The sequence below is a fragment of the Parasteatoda tepidariorum genome, chromosome 1 (assembly GCF_982258835.1).
Source record: "Parasteatoda tepidariorum strain Cologne lab strain chromosome 1, Ptep-v5.0, whole genome shotgun sequence".
In the NCBI taxonomy this organism is placed as follows: Eukaryota; Metazoa; Arthropoda; class Arachnida; order Araneae; family Theridiidae; genus Parasteatoda; species Parasteatoda tepidariorum.
In genome coordinates, this window is record NC_141755.1 from 106,804,090 (window position 1) to 106,830,473 (window position 26,384).

The following is a 26,384-nucleotide window of genomic DNA, read 5'->3' on the forward strand; positions in this document are numbered from 1 at the left end:
ACAAATTAAATACTCGACTTTCCGAATTAACGTGTTTAAATTTCACCCATTGTGAATGCTAAGAAAGATTGAATGTTAGTATACGAAAATCTTATCATTATCACATTATAACTATAAATTTATTCTTAAAAAAATTTGCTTTTTATAAATATGCTACAATTTTTCTGATCGATCAGCAGTGTTTTCCATTTTTCTGCAAATAATCTGTATTATTACAATTTCAAAAGCATAGAAAATATATTAGTATTAAGAAAGTATGAATGGTGTTTTCTACACTAGGGAACGCTGCAAGCTCGGTACCCCCCAAATTTCCGGGTTACTGTTTCCGTTGTAATTTAAAGCCATTTGGCATCGTTGTGTTTTGAGATTGTTGCAAACAATGTATTTTATTACTTATTACTTGTGTTTACAATGCTAACAATACTTGTGTTTACAATGCTAAAAGTGTTAACACTAACGTAAGATGGTGCACTGCTTGCAACAAGAACAAACAGCAATAAACATATGGAAAGAGGCTAAATCAAGACTGGCAAAAAAGCGAGTTATTCAAAATCTAGCAACCATGTCACCTTTTTTAATAATAAATAACAAAATAACTAAAACAAATTTTCACTCAAAACTCCCCAGAATTTCATAATAACATTAGTATCTTATGAAATACGGCAGATTTGAGCTCAGAACTTATCTAATTTATTTCTTTTATTGAAAACAAAATTATCCGTTTGAAAACATCGCCTATCAGAATAACGTGTAGTAAGCAGCTGCAAACTTTTTAACCGGAACTAGAGTAGGTGCCGAGCTCGAGATTGTTATTGTTTGCATTTCTACTGAAAACACCATCCATAAATACACAAGTGGGAGACCTTTGTGCTAAAATACAAACTAAGGTAAACAACGTTTAGGATATGCAGCGTTATATATAATTTAATACTACACTTTGCTATTGATTATTTGTTTTTCATATATCTGCCCCCTCTTGTTCTATTCAATGATAATATCCTTTATGCTTCTTTTAAGCTGTGCTTGTTATTTTTGTTAATGTCTTGATATTTAGGATATATATATTTATTTCAGATTGTGAGCGGAACTTGTGAGTGTCCCGTTGGTGCGAATCCTGCGATTTGACGGCATTTCTTTGCTTTAGCGGCCTTGCTTGAGGATTACAGCAAGAAAGAGATGTTTTCAGCTCCAACTGAAAAACTTCAGAGATGGCATCTACCTTCTAAGAAAAAGTTCTCCCCAAAAAAGGCTGAAACTGTCTTTAGTGTTAAAAATTGTCAAAGTGTGAGCAAAGAGGTAAATTTTTCTTCACTGAAGGCACTTCCTCCAAATTTTTCAATTTTTCATGTCGTAGAGAACAGTCATTTCTTAAATGAAACTATCCCTTTGCCAGCTGTACCTTTTGCAGGTAACGATAAAAGTAAATTTGTGGATGAATTGAGTTTCGATGAAATAACATTTATCAATTCAAATCTTTATTATGAAGTGACTGATTGTTACGAGTTAGAAAAAAACACTGTCGGTCAATCTGACCATCCTCTATGGATAAAAGAACGGCAGTATAGGATAACTGCATCTAGTTTTTATAAAATCCTAAAATATACTAAAGATATGAACGTATTGGCGAAGCGAATTTCGTCACCACCTGATATTTCCAAGCTTCCTGCAGTGCAATAGGGTCAGAAAATGGAGCCTGTCGTCAGAAACAAAATTCGAAATTTGTATTTGAACCAGAATGTGAGAAGAGTTGGTTTGGTTGTGAATCCTATGTATCCTTATCTGGGTTGCTCTCCGGACGCTCTCATTTTTTCTGCTGTAGAAGGACCACTATTGGTTGAAATTAAAACTATATTCAATCCAAAGAGGCAGTCTTTAGAGGACTTATGTAAACAGAGTGCCAACAGTCAGCGCTTTAACATACTGCAGCGAGAATAACCTATTTAGCCATGCTTAAGAGAGATCTTTACGACTTGGCTAAAACTGACTTTTTACTTTCACTTTCTGCTTTCATACGCACAACTCAACTCAGCATATGAAAATCAAACAATAATAAACAAACAAGATGGCGCAGCTCTTGTTGAGTTCTTGCCCTAGTAAGTTAAACTTATTTTAAAAGTTTTTTCGTCCAAATATTCTTCATCAGAAGTATTTATTGGAAGATAATTTCTATTTTGAATATCAATATTTTACTTAAAGTCTTGCTTTGATTGTAGTTCATAATTTAGAGTATTTTTAGAAGTTCACAAAATTGATTCGCCAATCCGATTAGCTTTTACACTGTTTTATCATAATAGCGTTACTTTATAAATTTTTCTGAGATATAAGCTTTTATTATAGTTCCTTTGTAATGCAATGCATATTTGTGATATTCTTCGAAACTCATTAGATGCTTAAAAAAATATTATTTTGCTACTTTAACTATTTTTCTGAAACAAATGTTTTCTAGTTCATTGGTCTCAAGAAAATAGTCTGGGGATATTTCTGTATCGGTATCTGTGCTCGGCATCTACAGTCGCCAAATTAATTTTAAACTCGCAATGGTTTTTAAATAAAAACATATAGATATTTGCTCCGTGTGGCTACGATTTATGCCCTCCTAGTTAGTCTCCTTCTATGTGATGTTCTTTTAATTTATTGGCAATTATTTTATGGTAGATACCGACACGGAAATATCTTCAAAACAGAAATCTTCTCATAAGCGGAATCACTTCTTCCTGACTGTTCCTATTAATTCAATGAAAAGATATCGATATTTAAGCACCGAAGTGTTTTAACTTCTACTTCGGTAGGGATTTTCTATGAATTAAAAATATAATTGAGCAAAACTTTGATCACTATGTTGGAATGAAGGTACAGATTGGACATTCTAGCAAGCGTTAAAATGGTATTGTGAGTAGCGCCTGGCCAGAATTGCAGAGACAAAGCCACAATGTCCAAGAATGGTACAGTGTTCTTGCAGAAAGATTTTTCTTTTGAAAAGCAAAAAAATTTACTTTTCTTTTAGACAGGTATTTGCAGGTAATTTCAATTATACGTTTGGATCATCACTTATTGGCGTGCTAAATTTAAACCGATAGTATCGTAAATCGATGTAATGTTTTGATTGTATTTTCAGCAGTTATTGATATTGATTTTCACATGGTTTTTAAATATCGCGCTATGTTTCAAACAATATGGAAATTTCCAATCGTGCATTTGAGTATTTACATTTTAAGGCAATAATTCTATTGAATTTTTAGCAGTTAATGCAATTGATATCTCCATAGCTTTTAAATTTTTTTTATGATATATTATTTATTACAAAAACCCAGGGCTTGAAAAACCACCCATCCTCGGTGGTCGCAAAATCCCCGCGGACAACGAATTTCTCGAATCCGACATCCGCGCGGACGGCCATTTTCCCGTTAATGTTCGTGATACATTCTCAATTTTTGTTACCCTACAAAAGTCTAGCTCCTCACTTCTAAAATGGCCCTCTAATCTAGATATACAACAACATACTGCGTATGGAAGAAATGATGTTTTCTCTGTCTGGGAGTACTGCAGTGGTTGAAAGGGGCTTTACTGCAATGAGCTTACAAAAAAACACATTACGTACCTTAAACAAGTAGTGTTATAAACGCAATTATGAGCATCTACCAAAATGGAAAACCCCTTTCAGATTTCTCTGCAGAAACCTCAATAAATCATTGGCTTGTTTGTGGAACTGGCAAACATCATATTTGATTCATTTAACCCCTTAACAGCAGAGTAAAATTAACATGATTCACTCCCCAGTGCCACCGTTTTTCGCTCAAGTGCAGTGGGGAAAATGATGCACGCTTTGCAATTTAAAAACAGTTTAATTTTACAAGACAAGAAATAGGAAAGAAGGAAAATACAAAATTTAAATTAAATAATAAAAATACAATATAAAAGATGTTAAAACTTAGCTGTTGTATGATAAATCCTGAAACATGGTTGGACACATAAACCAACATCACATTCATCGAACTGATAGCGGGATTCACGAAGAATTTTTTTTCTTGAACGAACAGCACATTTTCGCGATGCATTTTTCTTTGATGGAATGCATAAAAAGCACCAAATACATACGGGAAACAAAAGCATAAAAAGAATAAACCCGACCTTACTTAAATAAATACACGCAAGCAATTAATACTATATCACTTTTCCATAACATCCTTTTCCCATTCCCCCTCCTCCGAAATTAGTAATACATTCGTAAAGCAAACACTTTCAAGGCCATTTTACTGCATTCTGAAGTAGAGGGTGTAGTTCTATTTATAGCAGCGCAATGCAAAGCATCGTACTTCGGGAAAGCGTATATATACCCCTGCGGCAGTTAATGCATCGCCTGGCCGAGACGTATATATACGCCCGCGGCAGTTAAGAGATTAATAAACGCAGTACCCTCGGATAAATTGACTTTCCAGATAACTTGACCTTTGTCATTTAAATTATTTCATAAAAGAAATAATAAGTTACTATTAGTAACCTAATATATACTATACAATGTAATGCGTATTACTGTATAATGTAATCCTAGTTTTGTAATCCTAGTAACTACTAATTCATTGTGCAATTTATATAAATGTTTGTAATAAATAAGAGAAAATTATATTTTTATTTATTTAGAAGTGACGGGTTAGTTTCAAAGAAGGACGGGTACATTGTTGGGTAAGCCGTCCTCGGGGACGGGTAAAATTTCATAGTTTTTTCGAGCCCTGCAACAACCTAATCTGTAAACAAATTTCGCATTTGAGTAACCTCTCTTTGAGGAGTCCAAATTCGTCTTCGATCTTTCTTCCTGCAGTTACTGCTACGGATTTCAAGATTTTTAATTACTTTTTTATTGTGATGATTATTTGCAAAATGTGATGAAAGAAATGGTTATTGCATTTTTCTCCCTTGCAAAATGTGAGAATATCATCTATAATGCTAGAATAAAATATTATTAAATGTTAAATTTAAAAAATTATATGTAGTTTTTTTTTTTTTTTTTAACACAGCACTTTAGTTATTTCAAATTAGTAACATTTATGTATGTTATTATTAAAAGTATGTTGCAGAAACAGGGTGCGTAGCTTTTTTAAAAAGTGCTTAAAGGTGCTTATTTTCGTTTTTTAAAAGCCCTTTAGGTACTTTTTTCATGGTTGTTTTTAAAAAGTGCTTAATTTTTCCATTTTCAAAATGAGGTTTTTCCCTTATGTTGATTTTCCCTTCGAATTATGCAAAAAGACGCAGTTCACATTCTTTTATTCAACGTTTTCATAATTAATTCAACCCCGATTTTTTCCAGTGTATTGTCAGTTCGTAGCGTATCGTATGGAAGCGCCATTCGTTTTTCATGATTCAAAATTTCATGATTTTTTACTATTGTCAAAAACAAAGCCAAAAGTTTTTTTTTTTGACATGACGTTCAAACAAAATAAAACTGTCGATTGTCAAAAACTTTCCAACCCTGTCTAATTATGATAGTTTTTTGAAGTGCTTAAAAGGTTATTTTTAATTCAACAATTTGGCTATGCACCCTGAGAAAGATGTTAGTGCTAGAGAGTTTTGTCACAGATAGTTTGTGAATATTCTGCAGCGGAGTGGAAACAAACAGTACTTCATCTATCAGTTTAGTTTGTGCATCTCATAGTGAAATATGTCTGATTCCCCTTCCTGTGAATCATGTAATTTAATTTGCTCATTTAATAATCTCTCTTTATTTTTGTTATTTATGATTTTATTAAACTTTGCATTTATTTTCCCTTCAGCAACGGGAATGTCACTCAGCGATAACCAAGCAGTTGTTACTGTCCACAGTATGATCGATCAACAGATGGTAAATCAAACTGAAACAGGTATTATCTCAAATATTTTTTTTATTCTACTCAATTGATATACTAAATAGTGTGTAGCATTTTTAAAAAGTGCTTTAAGGTGCTTATTTTTATTTTCGTTTCTAAAAAGCCCTTAAATGTGCTTTTTTATTAGGTGTTTTTAAAAAGTGCTAAATTTTCCCTTTTAGAAAATGAGATTTTTTCTATACTTTGTCGATTTCGCAACGTATAATGCAAAAACGTGGTTTTCACATTGTTCTATTCAAAGTTTTCACAATGCATTCAAACTACCGTCAATCTGTAGCGTGTGAAAGCGCCCATAATTTTACTTGTTCGATGAAATACTTGCGGATCCGCATGTCTGCATACTGAGCTGGATTCTGTGAGATTCTTGCACTCTCATGTGCAACTCTGCTTTTTGCAATGCATATAGTGCTTAAAAATATTCTTTTAGTGCTTGAAAAGTACTTAAAATGTGCTTATTTTTTGTTGAACAATTTGGTTACGCATAGATCTATTGATTATCTACACTTGGTAACATGATTTCAATTTAATAAACGCCACAAAGTGAAATAATTGTAAGAATTACAGTGGACTACTTTATAAATGTTTTTAGAAAGGTGGCCCACTCTACCTGAAACTTCATAGAAAAAAATGCATTTTGTCTTTTTTCCATGTTAGAAATTTTTTTTTATTTCTTTACTTGTTTTTATTTTATTATTTAACGGAAAGAGATTATATCTTCTTCTTGTGGTAAAAATTAGGAAAAGTTGGAATAATAAAATTTCCTGCTCAAAATGGGAATATTTTTAACTCTCTTTACTCATTAATGACTTAGCAAGCTTTATTTACTTCATTTCTGATGAAAATTTAAAAATGAAATATTATGCTAATAGTTTTTTATCAGGATGCGCTTACTGATTAGATTTATGAAAATGCTTTTAAAAATATATGTCTTCTATGTGAGTTTTTTTTAATTTTTAATAAATTTCCTAACTTTTTGGCAAGACAGCACAGGGTGGCGAAGACCGTCTGTTGAAGGTTTCCCCTGGACATCTTTATTTTATCAACCTAATTGAATTATCGTTATTTTGACCTTCCTCTTTTTGCTTCTAGTGCAAGGCTTCACACAATTTTTTTTCATCCATTCCAGCAATATGAGCAGCCAAATCACTCTTTTAATTTTAATACTTTTGATGATATCAGCTTCTTTAATGATGCTGCTTTCATTGATGCTGCACCATGCCCAACGTGTTTGTGTCAAGTTGTTATGTTATAAGTTGAATAATATTTTGGAACGCATTTAATTTTTTTAAATTTAAACATATTAATTTTTTTTTTCCTTTTATTAGCTGCTCATCTTGAAGATAGTGATTTATTCCAGTGTGGAAAATGTAAGAAGCAATTTCTCTCCATTGAATCTTTTGTCAGCCATAAAACAGAATGTAACAGCTCCAGTGGTATAAATGATGCATCGCCTGTAACTACAAATGTTTGCAGTGTCCCCCAGAATACTGTGGTTGTCAGAAAAATACAGGTTTGTTGTTGTTTCGAGCTACTGTTTAGTGTTTTACTTCCTCAACATCCGTTGACGTTTTAAAAACTCACTGAATTAATTTTTTTTAAACAAATTGTGTTAATTATCAAAAAAAATTTATTAATATTGTATAGTGTCTATTTATAAAATTACCTTACAATTACATCAATTTTGTTCCATTTTTCATAAATTAGTGAATCTCAATTAGTACATATAAATATTTAATAAATAAAATATTTATGAAGAAATACTTTTTAGTAGTTTTCTATGCTTCAAACTGTTTACTTAGTTTCTTTATTGTAAATTATGATGGTTTTTTTTTTCTTTCCATAAATCATTGAAAGCTCCATTTATTAAAATCAGAAATTGTTTTAGTAACTATGATTGCTTTTCATTTGTTTACTAAGTTACCTTATTATCAATTTCATTAATTTTGCTTTCATTTTCCTAAATTAATGATTCTCCATTAGTTCATTTATATATATATATATATATATATATATATAGAGAGAGAGAGAGAGAGAGAGAATTTTGATGAATAATTGTTAAACATCAAAAAAAAAATTAGCAATTTTTATATTTTTTCAAACCTGTTTCTTAAAATACCTTATTGTAATTATTTTAATTTTGTTTCCTTTTTTCATATTTCATATATTATTGAAAAAAAATATCTGCCAGTAATCAAGGATTGTTTTTAGTAACTCTCCATGCTTGGTCTAAATTTGTTTTTCTAGTTACAATTATGTTATTAATTATGTTTATTTTGATTCCCTTTTCATCTTCTGGCTTTAAATATTAATCTATCTTCATCTGATGTTGAGAAGTATCAAAAGTAGAAAAAAAATAATCTTTTAAAGAGGGGGGTGAGAGTAGTACAGATTTAGTCCTTATCATTAAATTTGGGATTTCTCCAAAAATGTAGTAAAGCAGAAAATCAAAATTTTGACAATGAGTGAAATAAAAAATGTCCTTTGTTCTATTTTCTCTATACAAGACAAAATAAAGAGAAAATGCAATTGATCTCTTTTTTTTTTCTTTTTTTTTTTGACAATATTGTGAAGTTAAAGATATGATATTCGCTCTAGAAGGGTCTGCTTCCTGCTTGCCAAACCTCAGAACACCTTTTACATTCTCTTCGTATCGCTTTTCGATCCAAGATTACTTTGCTCTCTCATTGGTTATATTATTTTCATGGAACTTTTGTCTGTACGAAATTCTAAATATATATTTTGCACAAATTCTACAAAATTGGAAAATAAGGCCGTGCTTTAAGGATGGAAACCAGAATTTATTTTGTTCTGGGTCCCATTAAGCATTTGCTCTTTTCATTTGAATAAAGCAGAAAAATTTTGAAAGAGATCTATACATGAATCCAAACACATGAGAAAAAATAAAGAAATAGTATTTAGTTTAAAGCATAGTTTAACTTAAAATATGGAGTGATGAAATAGCATTTAACTGCTTATGCCAACATGTGAAAAGATGCAACATGATTATAACAATGTACGTGTAGGTGTTTCATATAATATAAATTGCTTATGAATTTTCAGATGTATAATTTTTTTTCTTTCTTTCCTTTTTTTTATAATTATTTTTCATTTTAGTTAGAACATATAATTAACTTTTTTTTTTACATCTATTGAAAGAAAATAATTAATATTGGAAGATTATGTAACATGCCTAAGATATTTATTTAGTTTTAATTATTCTAAAAGAGTCATTTTTTTAAAGAAAATGTGCTGTATAATCATATTCTGTTAATAATATTTGCCTAGAACAACTTAAACCACGAATAAGTTTATGATTAAAATAATTAATTAAAATTATGCTTTTTGTACCATTATCTTTTTGAGAGATACATTTTGTTTTATTCTTTATTCATAAACTGTTTTATTTTGGAAGCTTTATGTAAATATGTTAATGTCTTACATGTGGACGAACTCAAACTAAAGACATCTATAGGTCTGAAAAACTCAGAGTAATACAAAACTATATTTAAAAAGTCATGAGAAAATCTTACTTCTTTTCAATGAAGATTCTAATGAGTAGAGTTAAATTGAATCCCCTAGTATGTACAGGAATACGTTCTTATTTTCGGTTTGTAAGCCACATATACTAGAAAATATTATGAGGAAGACCAACATAAATAATCATAAAAATGCATGGTACATTTAGAGTCTATTTGAAAGTAATATGAGTGACTTACACATGTATAGTTTCTTCCTTTCTTTTTTTTTTAAATTCAGGCGCGGATAATAACAATCAATCTAAACAAATGCAGCTATTTTTCAATAGAAATTATTACCATCTAGACAAATTAACATATTACCTTTTATACAAAATATTACCATTTATAAAAAGAATAAACAAATAAAAATTAAAAATATTTCTTTATCTTTTAATTTGTTACTAAAGTGTTAATATTGATAGTTGATTTATGTGTTATGTAATCGGAATTTTGATATTATTATTTTTTTTTTATCTATTATCTTTTCCAATTTGAAAACTTTCCTTTCTTTTTGTCCCAATTGTTTGAACAAACTCATTTGAAATGGTTCTCTGTAAAAAAGGTCTTGAAAGGTGAACTTCATCAGTAACTTTTTGTTATGGAACAAAAAGGAATGAGATTTTTCTTTCATGTTTTGCTTTCATAGTTTTATTAATATTTAAGACAATTCAGGGACTAGGTTAACAGGCCACTTTTGACCTTCAAATCATATTCAGTGTTTCATATTCAGCAGTCATATTCAGTTGTGCATCCCTGCTTCGAATCTAAATCATATTATTGCAGTATATATTTATTTTTAATTATAACTATGTGCTTAACTTGTGCAATAAATGACAGCAAATTTTTTCATTCTTCATTTCTAAAAATAATAATAATTTCTTTTTGTAGATTCCATTATCTTTAGCCAGTTATCCGCAAAGTTTCGTCTTGACAGAGGCTGATCTTCTTCAATTATCTAATGCTGCATTAGATCCTAGTGTTTCTAGTGCAGTCACTACAAATGCAAGCTTGCCCATATCACCTAACCATACATTGCTGCCACAATCTGCATTCACACCTCAAGCCGTTCACCATGTTCTCCAGCCTCTGAACCCTGAAACACAACAACTCTCTATCATAAACGATAAACTGTTCCCCAGGGCTATTGCAGTAGCAAGCCAGCCCGTAGTGTTAAACATAGGCAATAGTGTAGAAGCTGCTTCTGTTCTTTGTGCGAGTGGAGAAAATAAAAGTGATGGAGTTCTTATTGCGCCACCGTTGACGCAGACTCTAACTTCGGAAAACAATCAGGTTTCGTCAAATGTAAGTGATAAAGAGCCAAGTACTGTAAATATAATCACAGAATTTCACAGTAGTATGGTAAAAACAAAAAAGCCAGGTGCTGAAAATGAAAGTGATGATAATCATAATAAAAAAGTAAGTTTTTTAATATGAAGATCTTAGATTATTTTATAAAGATCCTAAATTAATTCAATCATGTTTCTTGCATTCCTTTTGTATTATGTAACATGTAATAATTTAAACTATTTATTTTGCTATCTGAAAAGTTTTTAAAAGCATTCAAATTAGAACTCATATATTTCAGGATTCTAGGCTAAGTTGTGCTTATTGTTGGAAGTCGTTTACCAAAAACTTTGACCTGCAGCAACACATTAGATGCCATACTGGGGAAAAGCCATTTCAATGTATAGTATGCGGACGGGCATTTGCCCAAAAGTCTAATGTCAAGAAACACATGCAAACTCATAAGGTATTTCATTTGTCTGATTTATTTTGCCACAAAACATAATGTTTCAAAAGTGCTGTTGTAAATTAGAAAAGTGTAGACTGAAAGGATGGTAATATTAGATTAAAATTTTAAAAACTATGCTTTTCAAATAAACTTCAGGGGTAAACTTTTTTTTTACCTAAAAAAAAACATTGCATCACTTTCATAAAAAAACTTCTATTCCGGTTGAAAATTTCCACACTTTTAAAAATAATTTGTCACATTTTTTTTTCTTTTTTTTTCATTTTTGCTCCATTAAAAATTTTTACGGAAGCTTTTTTCTTTTAATTCCTGTAGAATTTTTCTTTTAACTTGTTAAAAACAATTGTATACTTCAATGCAAAATTATGTTTCCAAACAATATAATAACTTCATAAAAATTTTACTTTCATTTAATAATTTTTTAATTTGTTAACACATATGTATAAAATATAAAAATATTGTTTAAACTATAAAGAAAGTTTTGTCACATAAATTAGGCTATTAAACATCATATTCCTGTATATTACATTTAAAAAAATACTTTTTTATTTTAAATTTCTTAGACTCCTAACTTTTGATTTACCATTATTATTCTTAAAATATATAAATAAATGTAATGAAAATATTACTATAAGTTGGTCACACATCAGGGAATTTAACTGAAATACCTAAAAATTCAGAGAAAATGAATAAATTGACTTTTGAGGTACCTAGACTTTTTCCATAAAAAATTGGTTTTAGAAATTTTTTTTTTTTCATTTTTAACTTTGATTTCACCTGTAAAAGTTTTCAAAAATATTTTATATTTCACCCATTTTAGGCCAAGCACTTAAATTTTATAAAATGTGGTATTATTTTATATTGAAATATGCTTACATTACATTCATTAAGAAACGCAAAAAATTTTGTGTATAAAAAATTTTATTTAAGAAATAAAATGGAGCGTATGGGCACCATACACCAAATCAATGAACAAACCATTTAGTTGAACACTTGTTTTTTTTTATGCAATTTGTTTTATTTATTTACTGACTTGCAACTATAATCCATCATAAAAACATAATGATAAATCTCAAAAGGAATAACTATGCATTTTCAAAAAATTTCAGTTGTCAATAACTGTTTTAAGTTTAAAAAAAACTTTAATAGTTTTGAAATTTCTCAACAGAAAGTGTTTACTTCAATTGAATTACTATTAATTTTTGGGAGTCTTAAGAATGCTTGACAATAGGTGAAAAATAAAATTAGTGAAAAATATACATCACAGTGTTAATAAAAAAATATTTTTTGAAATGGTGTGTTCGCACACCTTTGACCAAAAATGGGTTAAGGATGAAGCATTACTGAAAAATTATTAATAAAATTTAAGCCACTCGGAACAAGAAAACAGGCAGATTAGGTAAGATTCAGTCTGGATAAGTCATAGAAATTTATTTTTTCTGAATGTTTGTGGCGACCCTGTTTAATCTATTTTATTATTATTTTTCTATAAACTCTGATAACACTATTTTTTATCATATTTGTACAGGTGTGGCCGGATGGTTTAGCAAGAACCTTGCCTCATCTAGTGACAAAGCAACATAATTGTTCGTCTAACGATGATGTTGATGGCAATGGGGATAATCATTGTCCTGATGAACCTGACGATAGCAATGTGTGTAAAATAAGTAGTCAAAGTAGTTACACTTTAAAATTATCAAATGAATATCCAGTTCTAGCTGATAGATTTTATTCACCATTATTTAAATTTTTTATTGTAAATATTTTTTTTAGATCAATACAATACTTTTTTTTTATAACTGTCGACCCAATTTTTGGTTTACAACAACCAACTCTGTAGCCTTGTAATTTTGGACCACTCCAGAAGACAAGGGAACATGGAGGACTTTAAGACTCAGCAGATTTAACGTGCATTAGTCACCATTTACTACGCGGGGAGTTTTCAGCCAGTGGGGATCCAACCCACGACCTCTTGGACATGGGCTCAGTGCCCTACCAACCAGGCTATCAGGTCCATTATTTACAATTTTTATTGTAAATATTTTTTTTAAAATCAATACAAAACTGTCTAATTTCCAAAGTTGGATTTAAGGCTTACCATGCCCAAGGACAATTTCAGTTTTAGCATCCTCTTATAATATATCAAACTTTTTAGTACTTTTTATAGTTTTGGATTGTGTAAGAACTGAAAACTCTCTGTAATTGGGTTGAACTGTAAAGTGTTGAATAAGATGTAAACTAAATGTTGAGTAAGATTTTGCAAGCTTAAATTGTGTTTTTTTTTTTTTTTTTTAAAGGAAAAATAAAATGCTGTCCCATAACTTATTCTGATTCTTATATATTTCCATTCGATTTTGTTAAAAATTTAAAAACCTGTATGCTATGAAAATAATTTCCATTACACTCATAATACCTTTGATCATGTGTATACTTTTTTATTTCGTTCAACGATAAGCGTTGATTCTAAAGCATTTTTCTTTTTTGATACCCCATTTTGTTAAGAATAAGGATGGAAAAAAAATCTACGACAATAATAAAAAAATGCCTTGGTAAATTTTAAAGTAAATTTATGAAAATTAAAAAAAAAGTATGTGGGAATGGTCATTAGCAAATAAATTATTATTTTACATTTGATAATTAAATTAGTTTAATGTTGGGTTGTTTCTTGCAAATTATGTTTTAAATAAGTTTTTACTTTAAGACAGGGAGGGGATCTAACATCAGGTTTACCTAGCCAACCACTTGGGGTGCTTGAGAAAAAGGGCTGAATACTCAACTTTCATATTTAAACATGTTTTAAAAGAAATCTTTTTAATATTTTTCTAACTTCAATTTTTTTTTTACTGCTTTTCTATTTTTTTGTGTTATATATATATATATATATATATATTATTGAATTTGTATTTTTCCCTGTGAAAAAGAAAATTTGTGTGCGGTTGGAAAAAGACAATAATTATTTCTTTCAATCAATAGGATAGTAAAAATTTTTAAATCTTTATGTTACGGTTAGAGTAATAAATACGGTTATTATTAACGCTATGAATATGAATAATAATCTCCTATTTTGGATAAAGTGAGAAATATCGCAAATTATTTACTTTAACAGTTTATTATTAATAATAACCAATGAAGTTTGGTCAATATTATTAAATGGTTTATATAGCATTGGGTATTGGTGAGCCTCTTTGTATGTGTGTTGAGGTTAAAGTGATAAATCCAGTTATTATTAATACTAATCGGTCAAAAGTAATAATAACCACTTCTTTTGGTCAAAGTGAAAAATGAAAAGGGGAGATTTCCGTATCGTGATCTGTGGCAAAATAATCTTTGCAACTTCCTGACAGCTACCCGCAGGAAACCAAAAGGGAAAAAAAATTCACAGAAAGGACCAACTTGAAGGGTATCACTCGTAGCCACCCCCGGGCAAACATCCGCATGTTTTATTTAATTTTTTTTTTCCAATCAATTTGACACCATGACGATTGTAGTTGATGTGGCAGATCGCGATATGGAAATATCCCTATGAAAAAGCGAACGAATGACATTGACCAAACTTCATTGGTTATTATTAATAATAACCAGTTAATGTGATAAATTTGCATAAATTATTCTTTAACCGGTTTATTTGGTTATTATTAATATTGACCGGTTAGTATTAATATTAACCGACTATTGACCGCATTATATAACCGACTTATTGACCGTAACATATATATGTCGGGCAGAAAAATATTTTTCATTTCGAGGAGGAAGTTGTGTCAATCCTGCTGATAAAGTGTCAGTTTATTTCAGTTATATGTGCTTATTTTTTAGTAAATTGTTTTATTATTTTTAGCATGAACAGAGCCAGGATAGAGCACAAGACTTTAAAATTGACAAAAATTCCTATGCCTGTCCATATTGCTCTTACATTGGTAGAAGCTATTATAAACTAAAAAGCCACATGAAAGCACATGATAGAGAAAAAGTAAGTTTTTTTTTTTATAATTTGTTTCAAAATTAATGATTGGATAAATCAAGTATTTTAAGTATCAGCCTTAAATGAAATTATTGATATTATTGTTTAATTATTTATTGTAAGCTGATTTGGCAGCTGATCCAGAAAAAATTTATTTTTTCCAGGACACGGAAAGAAAAGAAAAAAACTGGAAGAAACTATGACAAATACAATTGTTTAGCAATAAGTACTAAAAAAACAGCTTAAATTTAATATAATACTAAAGAGTTTTGTACAGAAATTTAAGATAAACATAATATATCTTATTATTTTTGAGCCAGTTTTATTATTCATACTTAACAGTATTCTGATGTAAAAATTAGCATGCTATTTGCAATTGTAAATATGATATGTGATTTGTAGTGTATATGTTTAGTATGTTATCTCTTAACTTAAATATTAAATAAAATTTTATTTTCATGGTTTAAGAGGAATTCTTTATATAATTATAAAACTAGGTTTCATTATACTTATTTATGTAAAGTATTGAAGCAATGCAGTTATTTTCAACTTTTCCTTTTATTTTTTACCATTCTAAAAATGATATATTCATGATCTTAATCAATACTATTTTTAAAACTAAGTTGAGATAATAGAAAGGAAAAAAAGAACTTATGGTGCACCAGTGGATTTATGTAGGCAAAATCTTGAGTTGAATTGATATAAAATTTTAATTTTAAATCTTTGTTGATTTACTGATTCAATTAATAGTCACATTTTTTTCCTTATCATAAATTTTTTTTTTTATGTCAATCTTTTTAAGTAGATATTTTCAGTTTGTTAGATCAACATAAGTTTTGGCTACTGTATGGTATGACATTATTTGGAAACTATACTAAAGCACACTTTGATATATGGTTCAAAATATACAGTTGCCATTAGCCAAAGGGCGAATAATATTTAAATATTTAAAAAAAATGGTTTTGTTTATTACTCATTACCCTATCCCCATTTTTGATAAATAAAATCTTATGGCGAATGATATTTTTAAAAAAACATTGACTTAATATAATTTTATCTTGCAATTATTTCTGATTTATTTTGTAACAAATAACTTTTATGTTTGATAAATTTTGTGTTGCATTATTGGTTCAAAATCTTAAACTCTTAAGATTTATTAATTGAAAACATATGCAACACTTGAATTTCACGTAAACCTACTTCAAGAAGTCAAGGAAATTTTTTTTGAATTTTAGAATTGAATCCTATAGTTATTTACCATATTTTGAAAAGTCCTTCATAAATGCTATGTATTAATAATATCGAAAGTTTCTTAATTGTTTAGAATTTTTAATTTTTGAAAATATATCCTCATGTTTTCAAAAGAGGCTATTAACACTAACAGGGTTCCCGCAGCCTTGAAAAAACCTTGAAAAGTACTTGAATTTCATTTTGATTTTCAAGGGCCCCTAGAAGTACTTTAAAATAATGTTAAATCCTTGAAAAATTTAAAATGACCTTGAAAAGTATCTGAAACTCTTAAAAACCGCCCCATTTTCCGCATTTCTGTGTTTAACATCTGACGCACGTTAGTGCGAGAGAATGACTTTCCTACCTTTCTGATGATGACGTGTGCTGTCCACACTTATCAGTTGCGCACGTCACGATTTCCCTCTTTGGTCAACGTGGTCCTCAGCAAAGACCGGTTTGACTTAGCTCTGGGTTTGACCCTATTGTAGTCCCTGCTTTTAACTCAAAGAGAGAAATATGAGTAGTTGGACTTGGAAGGAGCTTTTTCCCCCTGCAGTAGACTCCTGAGCAGATCTGTTTTTAAGGAAGGATCCAGGCTCCGAGTTCCAATGGGGCCCCTGAAATTTATCCCATTTCGTTTTTTTTTTTTAATCCTAACTGATTTGTTAAAAACAAAAGTATTAGCTAGTGAAAAAGATTGAGGTGAAATAAATAATTGGTTCAGCCATGGGTCACGTCAATAGCGACATGTTGCAAATGATGGAAGAATACTTTCTTGTAGAAGGGGACTTCTAAAGATAACCCGAAACTTTATTTTGAATGGAATGATTAGTTTTACTCACTTGCTGCCCCTGCTACATGATTCCGGGAAAGGGGATTATTGTATGCTAGCCAACAACAGTAGAGCAATGCTGAATGTTTCTTCTTACTTTTGAAAAATGAAATTTTTATTTGACAGAAAATTTGAATTGTGTGTTTCAAATAATACTTGCTTTCTTTAATGTATTGACTTTACCTGCTTTTTGAGAGGCATTTTTTTTAAAAATCTAATACAAATAAAAGTTTAAAAAACTAACTTAGTCAATTGTTATTTTTCTTTTAAATAAAAGCAATATAAAATTTTTAAATTCAATGAATAAAAAAATATTAACAGTAATTCTATATATACTGCAAAAATTCGTTTATGAAATAAATAAAAAATTTATAGCTACTATCTAATATAATCTTATGAAAATATATTATTATTAATTTTAAAAAAATTTATTTTATGATTATGTTTTAGTCAGTTCAGTTATGATGACATTTAGTCAAATTGAAAGGCAAACACAAAGTGCGTACGATTAATGCTACTGAAAAAAAAAATTCTAGTATGATTGATTAATTAAAAAAAGAATCACAGGTTAATTAAAACAGTCAATTCTATATATATTGCAAAAATTAATTTGAAATAAAAAAAAATTCATAGCTACTATTAAATATATTATGAAAATATATTATTATCAATTAAAAAAAAAAATTTTGATGACGTTTAATCAAATAGAAAGGCAAACACAAAGTGCGTATGATTAATGCTACTGAAAAAAATTTAATAAATTCAAGTATGATTGGTTAATTAAAACAGTCAAAGTGACGAAAATTGTTAGGAAGAATCTATCAGAAGATTTTAAGGTGAAAGTTGGCAACTGTTTCAATTTAAAATGACTGACTGGTAATTAATTTAAAATGCTAATTAAGCTGGGACAATAATTGATTAATTTTCTTTAATAGAGAAGTGAGAAGTGGTCAAAATTTTAAAATTATATTTAAGAACAATTTAAATTTCACTGTCTAAATGCTTCTTCCACTTTAAATATTTAAAAAAATTCTCCTGTCAGAGTTGTTTTTATGTATCTCATTATTACAGTACTATATAGAACACTCCCCCCCCCCTCCCCCATCTTCCCAGTGATTATGTTGTAGAAGTTCAGCTTTTTTTATTTGTGTCCGCTTTATTTGATTCTTTTTTCAATCATATTTTACTACAGACATTCAAAAATTATTTATTATATTTGTTAATGATAGTTTTGTTCTTTACATATCATTTAAGATGCATGAGTTTTTTACTAATAAATATCTTTTAATAATTTTAAGTAGTATGTTTTCTATTTTCTTTACTCTAACTGTAGATTTGTTATTATAAATAAATTTGAATGTACTTTGTTTTAATTTTTGTATAGATTGTTTGAAATGTTCCTCTTTTCTTCATGACTTGTCCGGATCTTTGCATATTTAGAGATTGTATACCTAGCTTAAAATAGGCCTTATGTAAAATTCAAATCTGACATTTTTATGCATCATAAATTTTATCCCTGACTTGATGTCAATCACCCTTTGCTTTTTTTACACTTAGATTACAGAGCAACGGAAGTTTTATTTTTCAGTACTGCTATTATCGTCTAACATTTATCATCAACTAACTATTATCGTCAAGACATTTTGGTTTAAAATTTTAAATTTTTGTCTATCTTTTACTAAAATTTAAGTCCTTGAGAATTTTAAATAAGTCTTAAAAAGTCCTTGAAAAGTGCTTGAATTTTATTTTTAAAGTAGAGCATGAACCCTGACTAAACATACCATAACTTTTGCATCAAAGACGCGCTTATCATCTTATCGTTTTTGCACATTTGACTTCATGATTTTTTTCAAACAATAATATACACTTAATATTCTATTATTATTTATTTATTTTGTATTTTGTTTCTTTCCAATAATACTTGTCGTATACCTATTTCTACTGCAGTCAGTCATTTGACCGGGAGAACAATTTATTGCTCTATAAGGTTATTGGATCAGAAATGACAATGTAATGCTTGTTCAGCGTATTATATTCGATGAGTTGCATATTTCTGCAAAGACTGATGCGTAGTTAGTTCAATCAGAATAACTGTGAATTTAAATTTCAAGAAAGCTCCAAAAATTTTAGATTGGCATTTTTGTGCTAGAAAAAGTGACAAAAACTAAATGTTTTGGTAAGTAGCTTATATTTTATTTTGATAGCTTTACTTCATTTCTAACTAACTGTTAGATTTTACTCAGAAAAATTTTGAAACTATCAAGACAACACAAGTTCTTAGGAGAATTAATAATGAGAAGAATTATAATTCTTATATATTCTTATAATTTTAAGAATTATAGAAATTTTGAGAAAGTACCAAAAATTTTAGATTGGCGTTTTTGTGCAGGAGAAAGTGTCAAAAACTGAATGTTTTGGTATGTTAGTAGCTTATACTTTATTTTGATAGCTTTACTTCATTATTAACTAACTGTTAGTTTTTACCCTGAAAAATTTCGAAACTATCAAGACAGCACAAGTTCTTAGAAGAATTAATATTAGTTATAGGAATTATAGAAATAATAATAATTAAGAGAATTGTGTTTGCGCAAAATGTACAATGAAAGCACCCTGTATATGTAAAAAATGTGTTGAGTAATGAATTAAAAATTCTTATTCTTTGTGTTTGTTATACATAAAAATTGACGATATAAAATTTTGTTTAATTATAATAAAGTTTTTTTTTAGTTTATTTCCTTCCTAACATCCGTGTTCATAAATACAATCAACAAACATGAAGTCCGGTCATTTGACCGGCTATGGTAGAAATAGGTATACATTAAGTGTTGGTATGTTTAGTGTTAAAAATGCTACTACAGTAGGGAACCGATTATCCGGAACGATGGGGACCATCGATATTCCGGATAACTGATTTTTCCGGTTTTCTGAATCGCTACAAAAAGCCGTTTTTTTATTGTTAAACCCAACTAAAAATAAAAAATATTCGGAAATCTTAAAAAGAAGAAAAAACGATGAAGATTGCATTAATGATTATTTCCAAAATGATGGTAAGGTAAACATCCTTTAAAAAGGAACGAAAAATCCAAAAATCTTAAGAGGAAAAAATTTTTTTTAATGGCGGGAAAATTTATCGAATTTCGTTCCGGTTTTTTGATTTTCCGGTTTTCTGATTTCCGGATAACGGGTTCTGTACTGTACTAGCTTCTGGTTAGTGACAAAATTTCCTAATTTCGCCCTTTAGTTTGATACCTAATTTTCAGCTTTGATGAAAGTGTGCACTATATTGTCCTCAGCCTTTCATGTAGAAAGTTATGATTTTGTATTAATTGTCTGTTCTTTCTTTTATTAGGTGTATAAATGTATACTAAGCACTTGCGGTCAAATGTTTAATGAGTTGGATCCATTTCTTGAACATACTAAATCTCATGAAAATGAAATGACGTATAGATGTCATGAATGCAACAAGAGTTTCATCTCACTCTTTGAACTCGGTTCTCATCAATTTACACACAGTCTCTATCCCAATTCTCGAGCAAGATCGAGTCGCAGGTACAATAAAAACTATTACATTTTTTTTTTTAAATCCAAGCGTCTATTTACACTATTATTAAATGTCATTTTTTTAATCAGTGTAATGAATATGGATAAGTACATTTCTTTCAGAAAAACATTGTCTTTTTTTTCATAAATAAAAAATTTTTGTAAAGCTTTTCATGGTTCTTCTAACATAATATTTGTTGAAATAAGTGCTCTTCATATTAAAAATTTAGCCTTTATTTTTTGACTCAATTGGATTTTTGTTCTTCTGGTCTTTATCTATGTTTCAATAGCAAACTATTAATATTTTGTTTTGGGTGTTCTAGTGTTATTTATAGTTAAAGGTATGTACTGCACTTTAAAAAAAGTATTTTTTCTAACCATCTATTTGTTTGATTTTTTTTCTTGGTTTTTCCTTCTGCAATTCATATTTAAGTAAACACAGTCAGCACGCTTAATTCCATCTCCTTGTTATAAGGAACAATACATAAAGTTCCTTTTGCTTTTCCATACATGCAATGCTATTTTAATACCCATTATAACATCTACCTTAATGGTTCATTCTAATATAGTGCATATATTTATTGTCTGCTTAATTCCCAACATGTTTTTATCAATGCTGTTGATATATTTATCTAATGAAAAGCAAACTGATGAAAACTCTTAATAATGGGTTCCTTATGGATGCTAAAATTGTATAGTTGTGATGAATTCAATTAAAGATGAGGATTATAAACATAAAATTAAGTTACTCTTGAAAAGGAAACTTTTAAATTTCTCGAATAACAACTTTTCTTTCTTTTTTTTTTCTTTTTTAATGATTGTTATACAATTTCTATTCCAAGTCTTAAATGTTGCAATCTTAAACAAATTTTGAAACCTTAAGCAAGAATCAAATTCATTTAAGTTTTATGCAATAAGTCTTCTAATTTTATATAAAATTTCAGACTTGTGTTGGTGAAATGCTAACCAAAAGAATAGTTTCAAAAATCAGTGTTCTTTGAAAATAATTGCTATGTTAAGAAACTTATTGTTAAATTTTCGTCTTGTTAGTAGGATCAAAATGAATTCTGTTCAGCTGAATTTTTAAAGGTTGTGTTTAGAACACTAAATCATTTATTGGTATACCCGAATGCAAATTACTTTGGTATGAATGATCCGCCAAAGACCTCTTTTTAATCTTTAAATGGTCCTCGAAAATCCTATTTTTAACTAACTTTTACCCTTTTCTTTGGCTATAACTTTTTGGGAGTCCTTTTTCTGGTCTTGCCATGGGAAATCCTTTGAGCCCTATACTTAGTGACATCTATATGCATTATTTTGAGAGTTAACTATTCAAAATCTTAACTTTCCCCTTTTATAAAAGATACGTTGATGACAGTTTTGCTTTGTTAGAGGAAAATAATTGTAATTTAGATCAAATTCTTAATGTTATGAACAGCATTGATTCTTGCATTCAGTTCACCTTTGAATTAGAGTTTGATCAAACACTTCCTTTCTTAGATGTTCTTGTGACTCGGAATGATAATTCATTATATACTACTGTCTCTCGTAAACCTTTTGCTGTTTCTCTTCCCCCTCACTACAAATCCTCCCACCCTCCCAACCAAAAACTTGCATCTTTTCGGTCTTTTCTCTACCGTGCGGTAAATATTTGTTCTAACATTGATTTTCTTGATGCTGAATTAAATTACATCAAAGCCATTGCTCATGACAGAGGTTATTCTCCTAACATTATGGATAGTATTTATAAAAACTTAACTAAACAATCACCTACCGATAAACCTTCCAAAGAATTTTCTAACAATTTAGTCATTTTACCCTATTTTCCTAAAATAAGTCGGCAAGTTGCTAATATCCTAAAGAAGTTTGATTTTAATATTATTTTCAGTCCCATTAATAAGATAAAATTTTCTAATCTCAAACAGCCCATTGACCGTCAAAGTAGCTGGGGTATATACCAAATTAATTGCCAATGCGGCCTTTCATATATTGGCCAAACTAAGCGTGCCTTAAAGTGCCCTGTCAAGGAACATGATGCCTATGTCAAAAAGCACGAATTTAAACACTCATCTATTGCCCAACATTGTTGGGACTCTAATCATAATTGTGATTTTTCTTCTTCTAAAGTTATTCAAAATTGTTCTTCAATTTTTGATTTAGATTTTTATGAGTCCTATAATATTTTCAAAAATTCCAAACTGTTGGTCAATGACCTATCCAGCGTTCCTTATCTTTCTCCTGTATGGAAATCTATGATTAAACCTAACTAACCCCCCCTTTTTGTTCCTTGCTTCCCATTCATTGTCATCCTTTCACCCTTCCCTCCTATTGGCCGTTGCTCTAACCCCCTTGTGACGTCACCTTTCTCTATATATTTACCCTATTTTCTCTCATTTCTCTCTGTTGCACTCATGAAGGTTACCCTTTGAGCATCCGAAACAGCTGTCTGCATTTAATAATATTTTTGTGCTCTTTAGCGTTGTTTACCTTAGTTAGCCCTTTTTCTGTTTAAACAATTATATACAGGGTATCTGCGCACCTGAAAAGTCATGAGAAATCATGAAAAGTTATGAATTTTGGTATTGAACAAAATTTGTCATGATTTTAACTATTTTTTTAAAAAAATCATGGAAAGTCATGAATTAAGGTCGCCAAAAAATCTAATTTTTAAAATAAAATCCCCCCCCCCCCCCCAATTTCATGGTGTTTCGAAAGTCTGAATTTCTAACAAAATCCCCACTCACAGTCATATTTTATTAAAACATAAAATGTTTTATCATGTTCTTTAAAAATTATGGTGTTCCTTCAAAAAATGAAAGAAAAGACATCAATTCTTGGGCGAATTATCTTTTGAACTTCTGGGATTTCAGAATTTTTGTTATTATTTATTTTTTAAAAATTTTATCAATTTAAAATTCTAGCTGAAGCAGGCCGGTCATTGGCGATTTTTTTTTTTTTTAATTCCAAAATGAGAACAGAAAAATCGGGAGTATTTTTCCCCTTTCGAATGAACAAGAAAAGTATCTTTAGAATATAATTCTGCAGAAGAAAAAAAATATTTGCTTTTGTATTTTTTTTCAGCTATTTTATTGCTTCAACTCTTTCTTTACTCTGTTTTTTAAATTTGAAATCTATAAATATGAAGATGCAGAGTTTTGGTTATACCTATTATTTCAATTAATATTATTATAATGCTTTTTTAAATTTATTGTTGTGTTTTTGTCGGAGAAAAAAGTAACTTTGTTAAGTCATGAAAAATTCTGAGAATTAGTCATGGAAAGTTATGAATTTGAAAATCTATAATGTAGCAGATACCCTGTATATACCTTCACAAAAAATAGACCTTGACTCTCTGACAAAAATATTTTTTTGATGTCTGATAGGTTCTTTCAGTGCAACTTATGCCTCAACAAATATGCTACACCTGCAGCTCTAGACCATCACCTTGCCACCTCTTCACACACCTACAACTGTTCCTGGTGCGACAAAGTGTTTCCCTGCGAACGATATTTGCGTCGCCATCTCCAAATACACTCTGAATCTGAATCATTCACGTGCGATGAATGTGGAAAAGGCTTCAAGACTGACAGTTATCTCAAAGTTCACAAACTCGTTCATAGCGAAGACAAGCCGTATGAATGTAACGTGTGCAAGGCTGCTTTCAACCGGAAAGACAAATTGAAACGCCATGCACTCATACACGAGCCGGTCAAGCGTTACAAATGTCCTTTCCGAACGCACAGTGGGTGTCCGAAGGAATTTAATCGTGCCGACAAACTGAAATCTCACATTTTAACTCACAGCTGTCCTAAACCGTTTGCTTGTAGCATATGTGATAAAAAATTTACCCGTAAGAACTATTTAAATGATCACTTTAAACAATGTCATGCCGACGAACCGACACTCGAGATATCTAGTCCTGGCATGACGGACTCGGATGACTCGAAATCGTGCAAACTAGAACTCGATCAAAAACCAATTAAAAAACCCTATTATCGTTCACGTAGACAGAAGAAGATTAGAGTGTTACTGGGTGATAGTTGTGCACCCAGAAAAAGGAGTAGACCGAAAAACAGACCTTTAACACTTAATGATGCCGGTGACAAAGACGGTGACAGTAGTTCGGAAATAGTCGACGACATCCCCACAGCTCACATTGAAATCATATCCGCCCATGGGACTCTAGTTGGTGCTTCAGAATTGACTCAGATATCATTACCAGACATGAATTATAATGATCTGCAGTTTGATTCTGCTGAGGACGAAACTGGCATTCCTAGCGCTCCTCCGATAGTTGTCGACACTATACACTCGACCAGTTCGTCTACTCTACTGTCCGGTGATCTGCAGAGTGGGGATGAAATTACAGACTACAGTTGATAAAAAAAACCTAGAAGCAATTAGTGATCTAAAAATGGCTTTTAGTGATGCAACTAATATATGAAAATAGTTTATTAGTTGCTTAAATACATTAGAAAATGGTCTCATCATTATAAACCAAGAGCCCGTGAATGACGGATTTTCTGTTATACTATAAAGGCTGTAAATTTTTCTATGCTAGTACACTAAGGTGGGTAAAAATGGTTGGCTATTATTAACTTAGAGTTGCACTGACTTCAGCAGGTGGCAAAGGTGCACAAAATGGGACCCTACTTACATCATTTTATAAAAGCTGGATTTTTTATACCTATATAACTTGGGCAACTATTTTAAGATGTTTCCCTGTACATTCTGGAAATTACCTGCCTAGCACCCTTAAAGGTTAAGAAAATGAGAACCTACTTGCACCATTTTATGAAACCTAACCTACCTATTTCTTAGCGGACAGTTTGCGTACTGGGGACAAATGCTACAGAGTTGAACATTAGTAGTCGTAAACCCAAAACTTGAGTGGGCTGTTCAGCGACAGTTATTAAATAACCTTAGACAGTGTCCAGTAGGTGATTTCCTGCATGCGAACTGTCCAGCTATTAGGGAATTATCTTAAAACAGTTGCGCAAATAGCATAGATAAATTTCAGATTTTAGAAAAAGGTGCAAGTACTATAATAATTTAGTAAGCTTTAAAGGTGTTCAACAGATACAGTTAAACCCCATTATAATGAACCTTAAAGGGACTGAAATTTTGATTCACTATAACCGTGAGTTCGCTATATCCGTACTGCAAACAATTTTAACTAATTTTTCCGAACTGCTCCCTTTTATTACACATTATTTAAATGAATAAAAAGAAAAACGAAACTAATTAAACAATGTGCAGTAACAAATATTGTGTTAACTTTCATTTTTTATTGCTCTTCGTCTTTCGTATAAAAAATTTAGGGATGAGAAACTGAGACAGAAGAAGCAAACAAGATAAACTTTTGGCTACATCCCACTCAATAGTTGGTTTTAAAAATCGATATATGTATTTTCTGTAGAAATTTCACAATTTGCAGGAAATGAAGACAAAAAAAATCAGTTAAAGACAGAAAAAAGTTCATAATAACCAATTTCCTCTCTTCTTTTGGTTCACTATATCCGGGAGTTCGCTATAGCGGGGTTTGACTGTAGTTAGAAATATTGAAACTGCCTGACAGGTGATCAGAAATTTCAAAACTGTCTGATAGTGGGTTAGGAACTTCAAAACTATTCTGCTGAGGTTGGTACAGTCCCATTTCATTATCTTTAAGGGTGCCTGGCAACTAGTACCCATCACG

General features: G+C 30.1%; 1 protein-coding gene and 1 pseudogene across 2 annotated transcripts in view; both read left to right on the plus strand.

Annotated features, from left to right (window-relative positions):
- The first annotated feature begins 1,964 nt into the window (after nucleotides 1-1,964).
- Nucleotides 1,965-26,384, plus strand: part of LOC107443947 (zinc finger protein 341) — a 29,992-nt gene continuing 5,572 nt past the window's right edge. The window contains exons 1-9 of one of the 2 annotated variants that reach the window (XR_015428720.1): nucleotides 1,965-2,093; nucleotides 5,766-5,852; nucleotides 7,184-7,368; nucleotides 10,265-10,792; nucleotides 10,962-11,126; nucleotides 12,655-12,780; nucleotides 14,962-15,093; nucleotides 20,496-20,695; nucleotides 24,070-25,256. Coding sequence is in view for 1 of the 2 variants with exons in the window: in XM_043041349.3 (XP_042897283.2) it covers nucleotides 2,063-2,093; nucleotides 5,766-5,852; nucleotides 7,184-7,368; nucleotides 10,265-10,792; nucleotides 10,962-11,126; nucleotides 12,655-12,780; nucleotides 14,962-15,093; nucleotides 20,496-20,695; nucleotides 24,070-25,066 (2,451 nt within the window). In the remaining variant the exon portion in view is untranslated. Of the gene's footprint in view, nucleotides 2,094-5,765; nucleotides 5,853-7,183; nucleotides 7,369-10,264; nucleotides 10,793-10,961; nucleotides 11,127-12,654; nucleotides 12,781-14,961; nucleotides 15,094-20,495; nucleotides 20,696-24,069; nucleotides 25,922-26,384 lie in introns of those variants that run through there. The other variant, XM_043041349.3, reaches the window with a different exon arrangement.
- On the plus strand, nucleotides 21,952-23,087 carry LOC147816678 (uncharacterized; annotated as a pseudogene).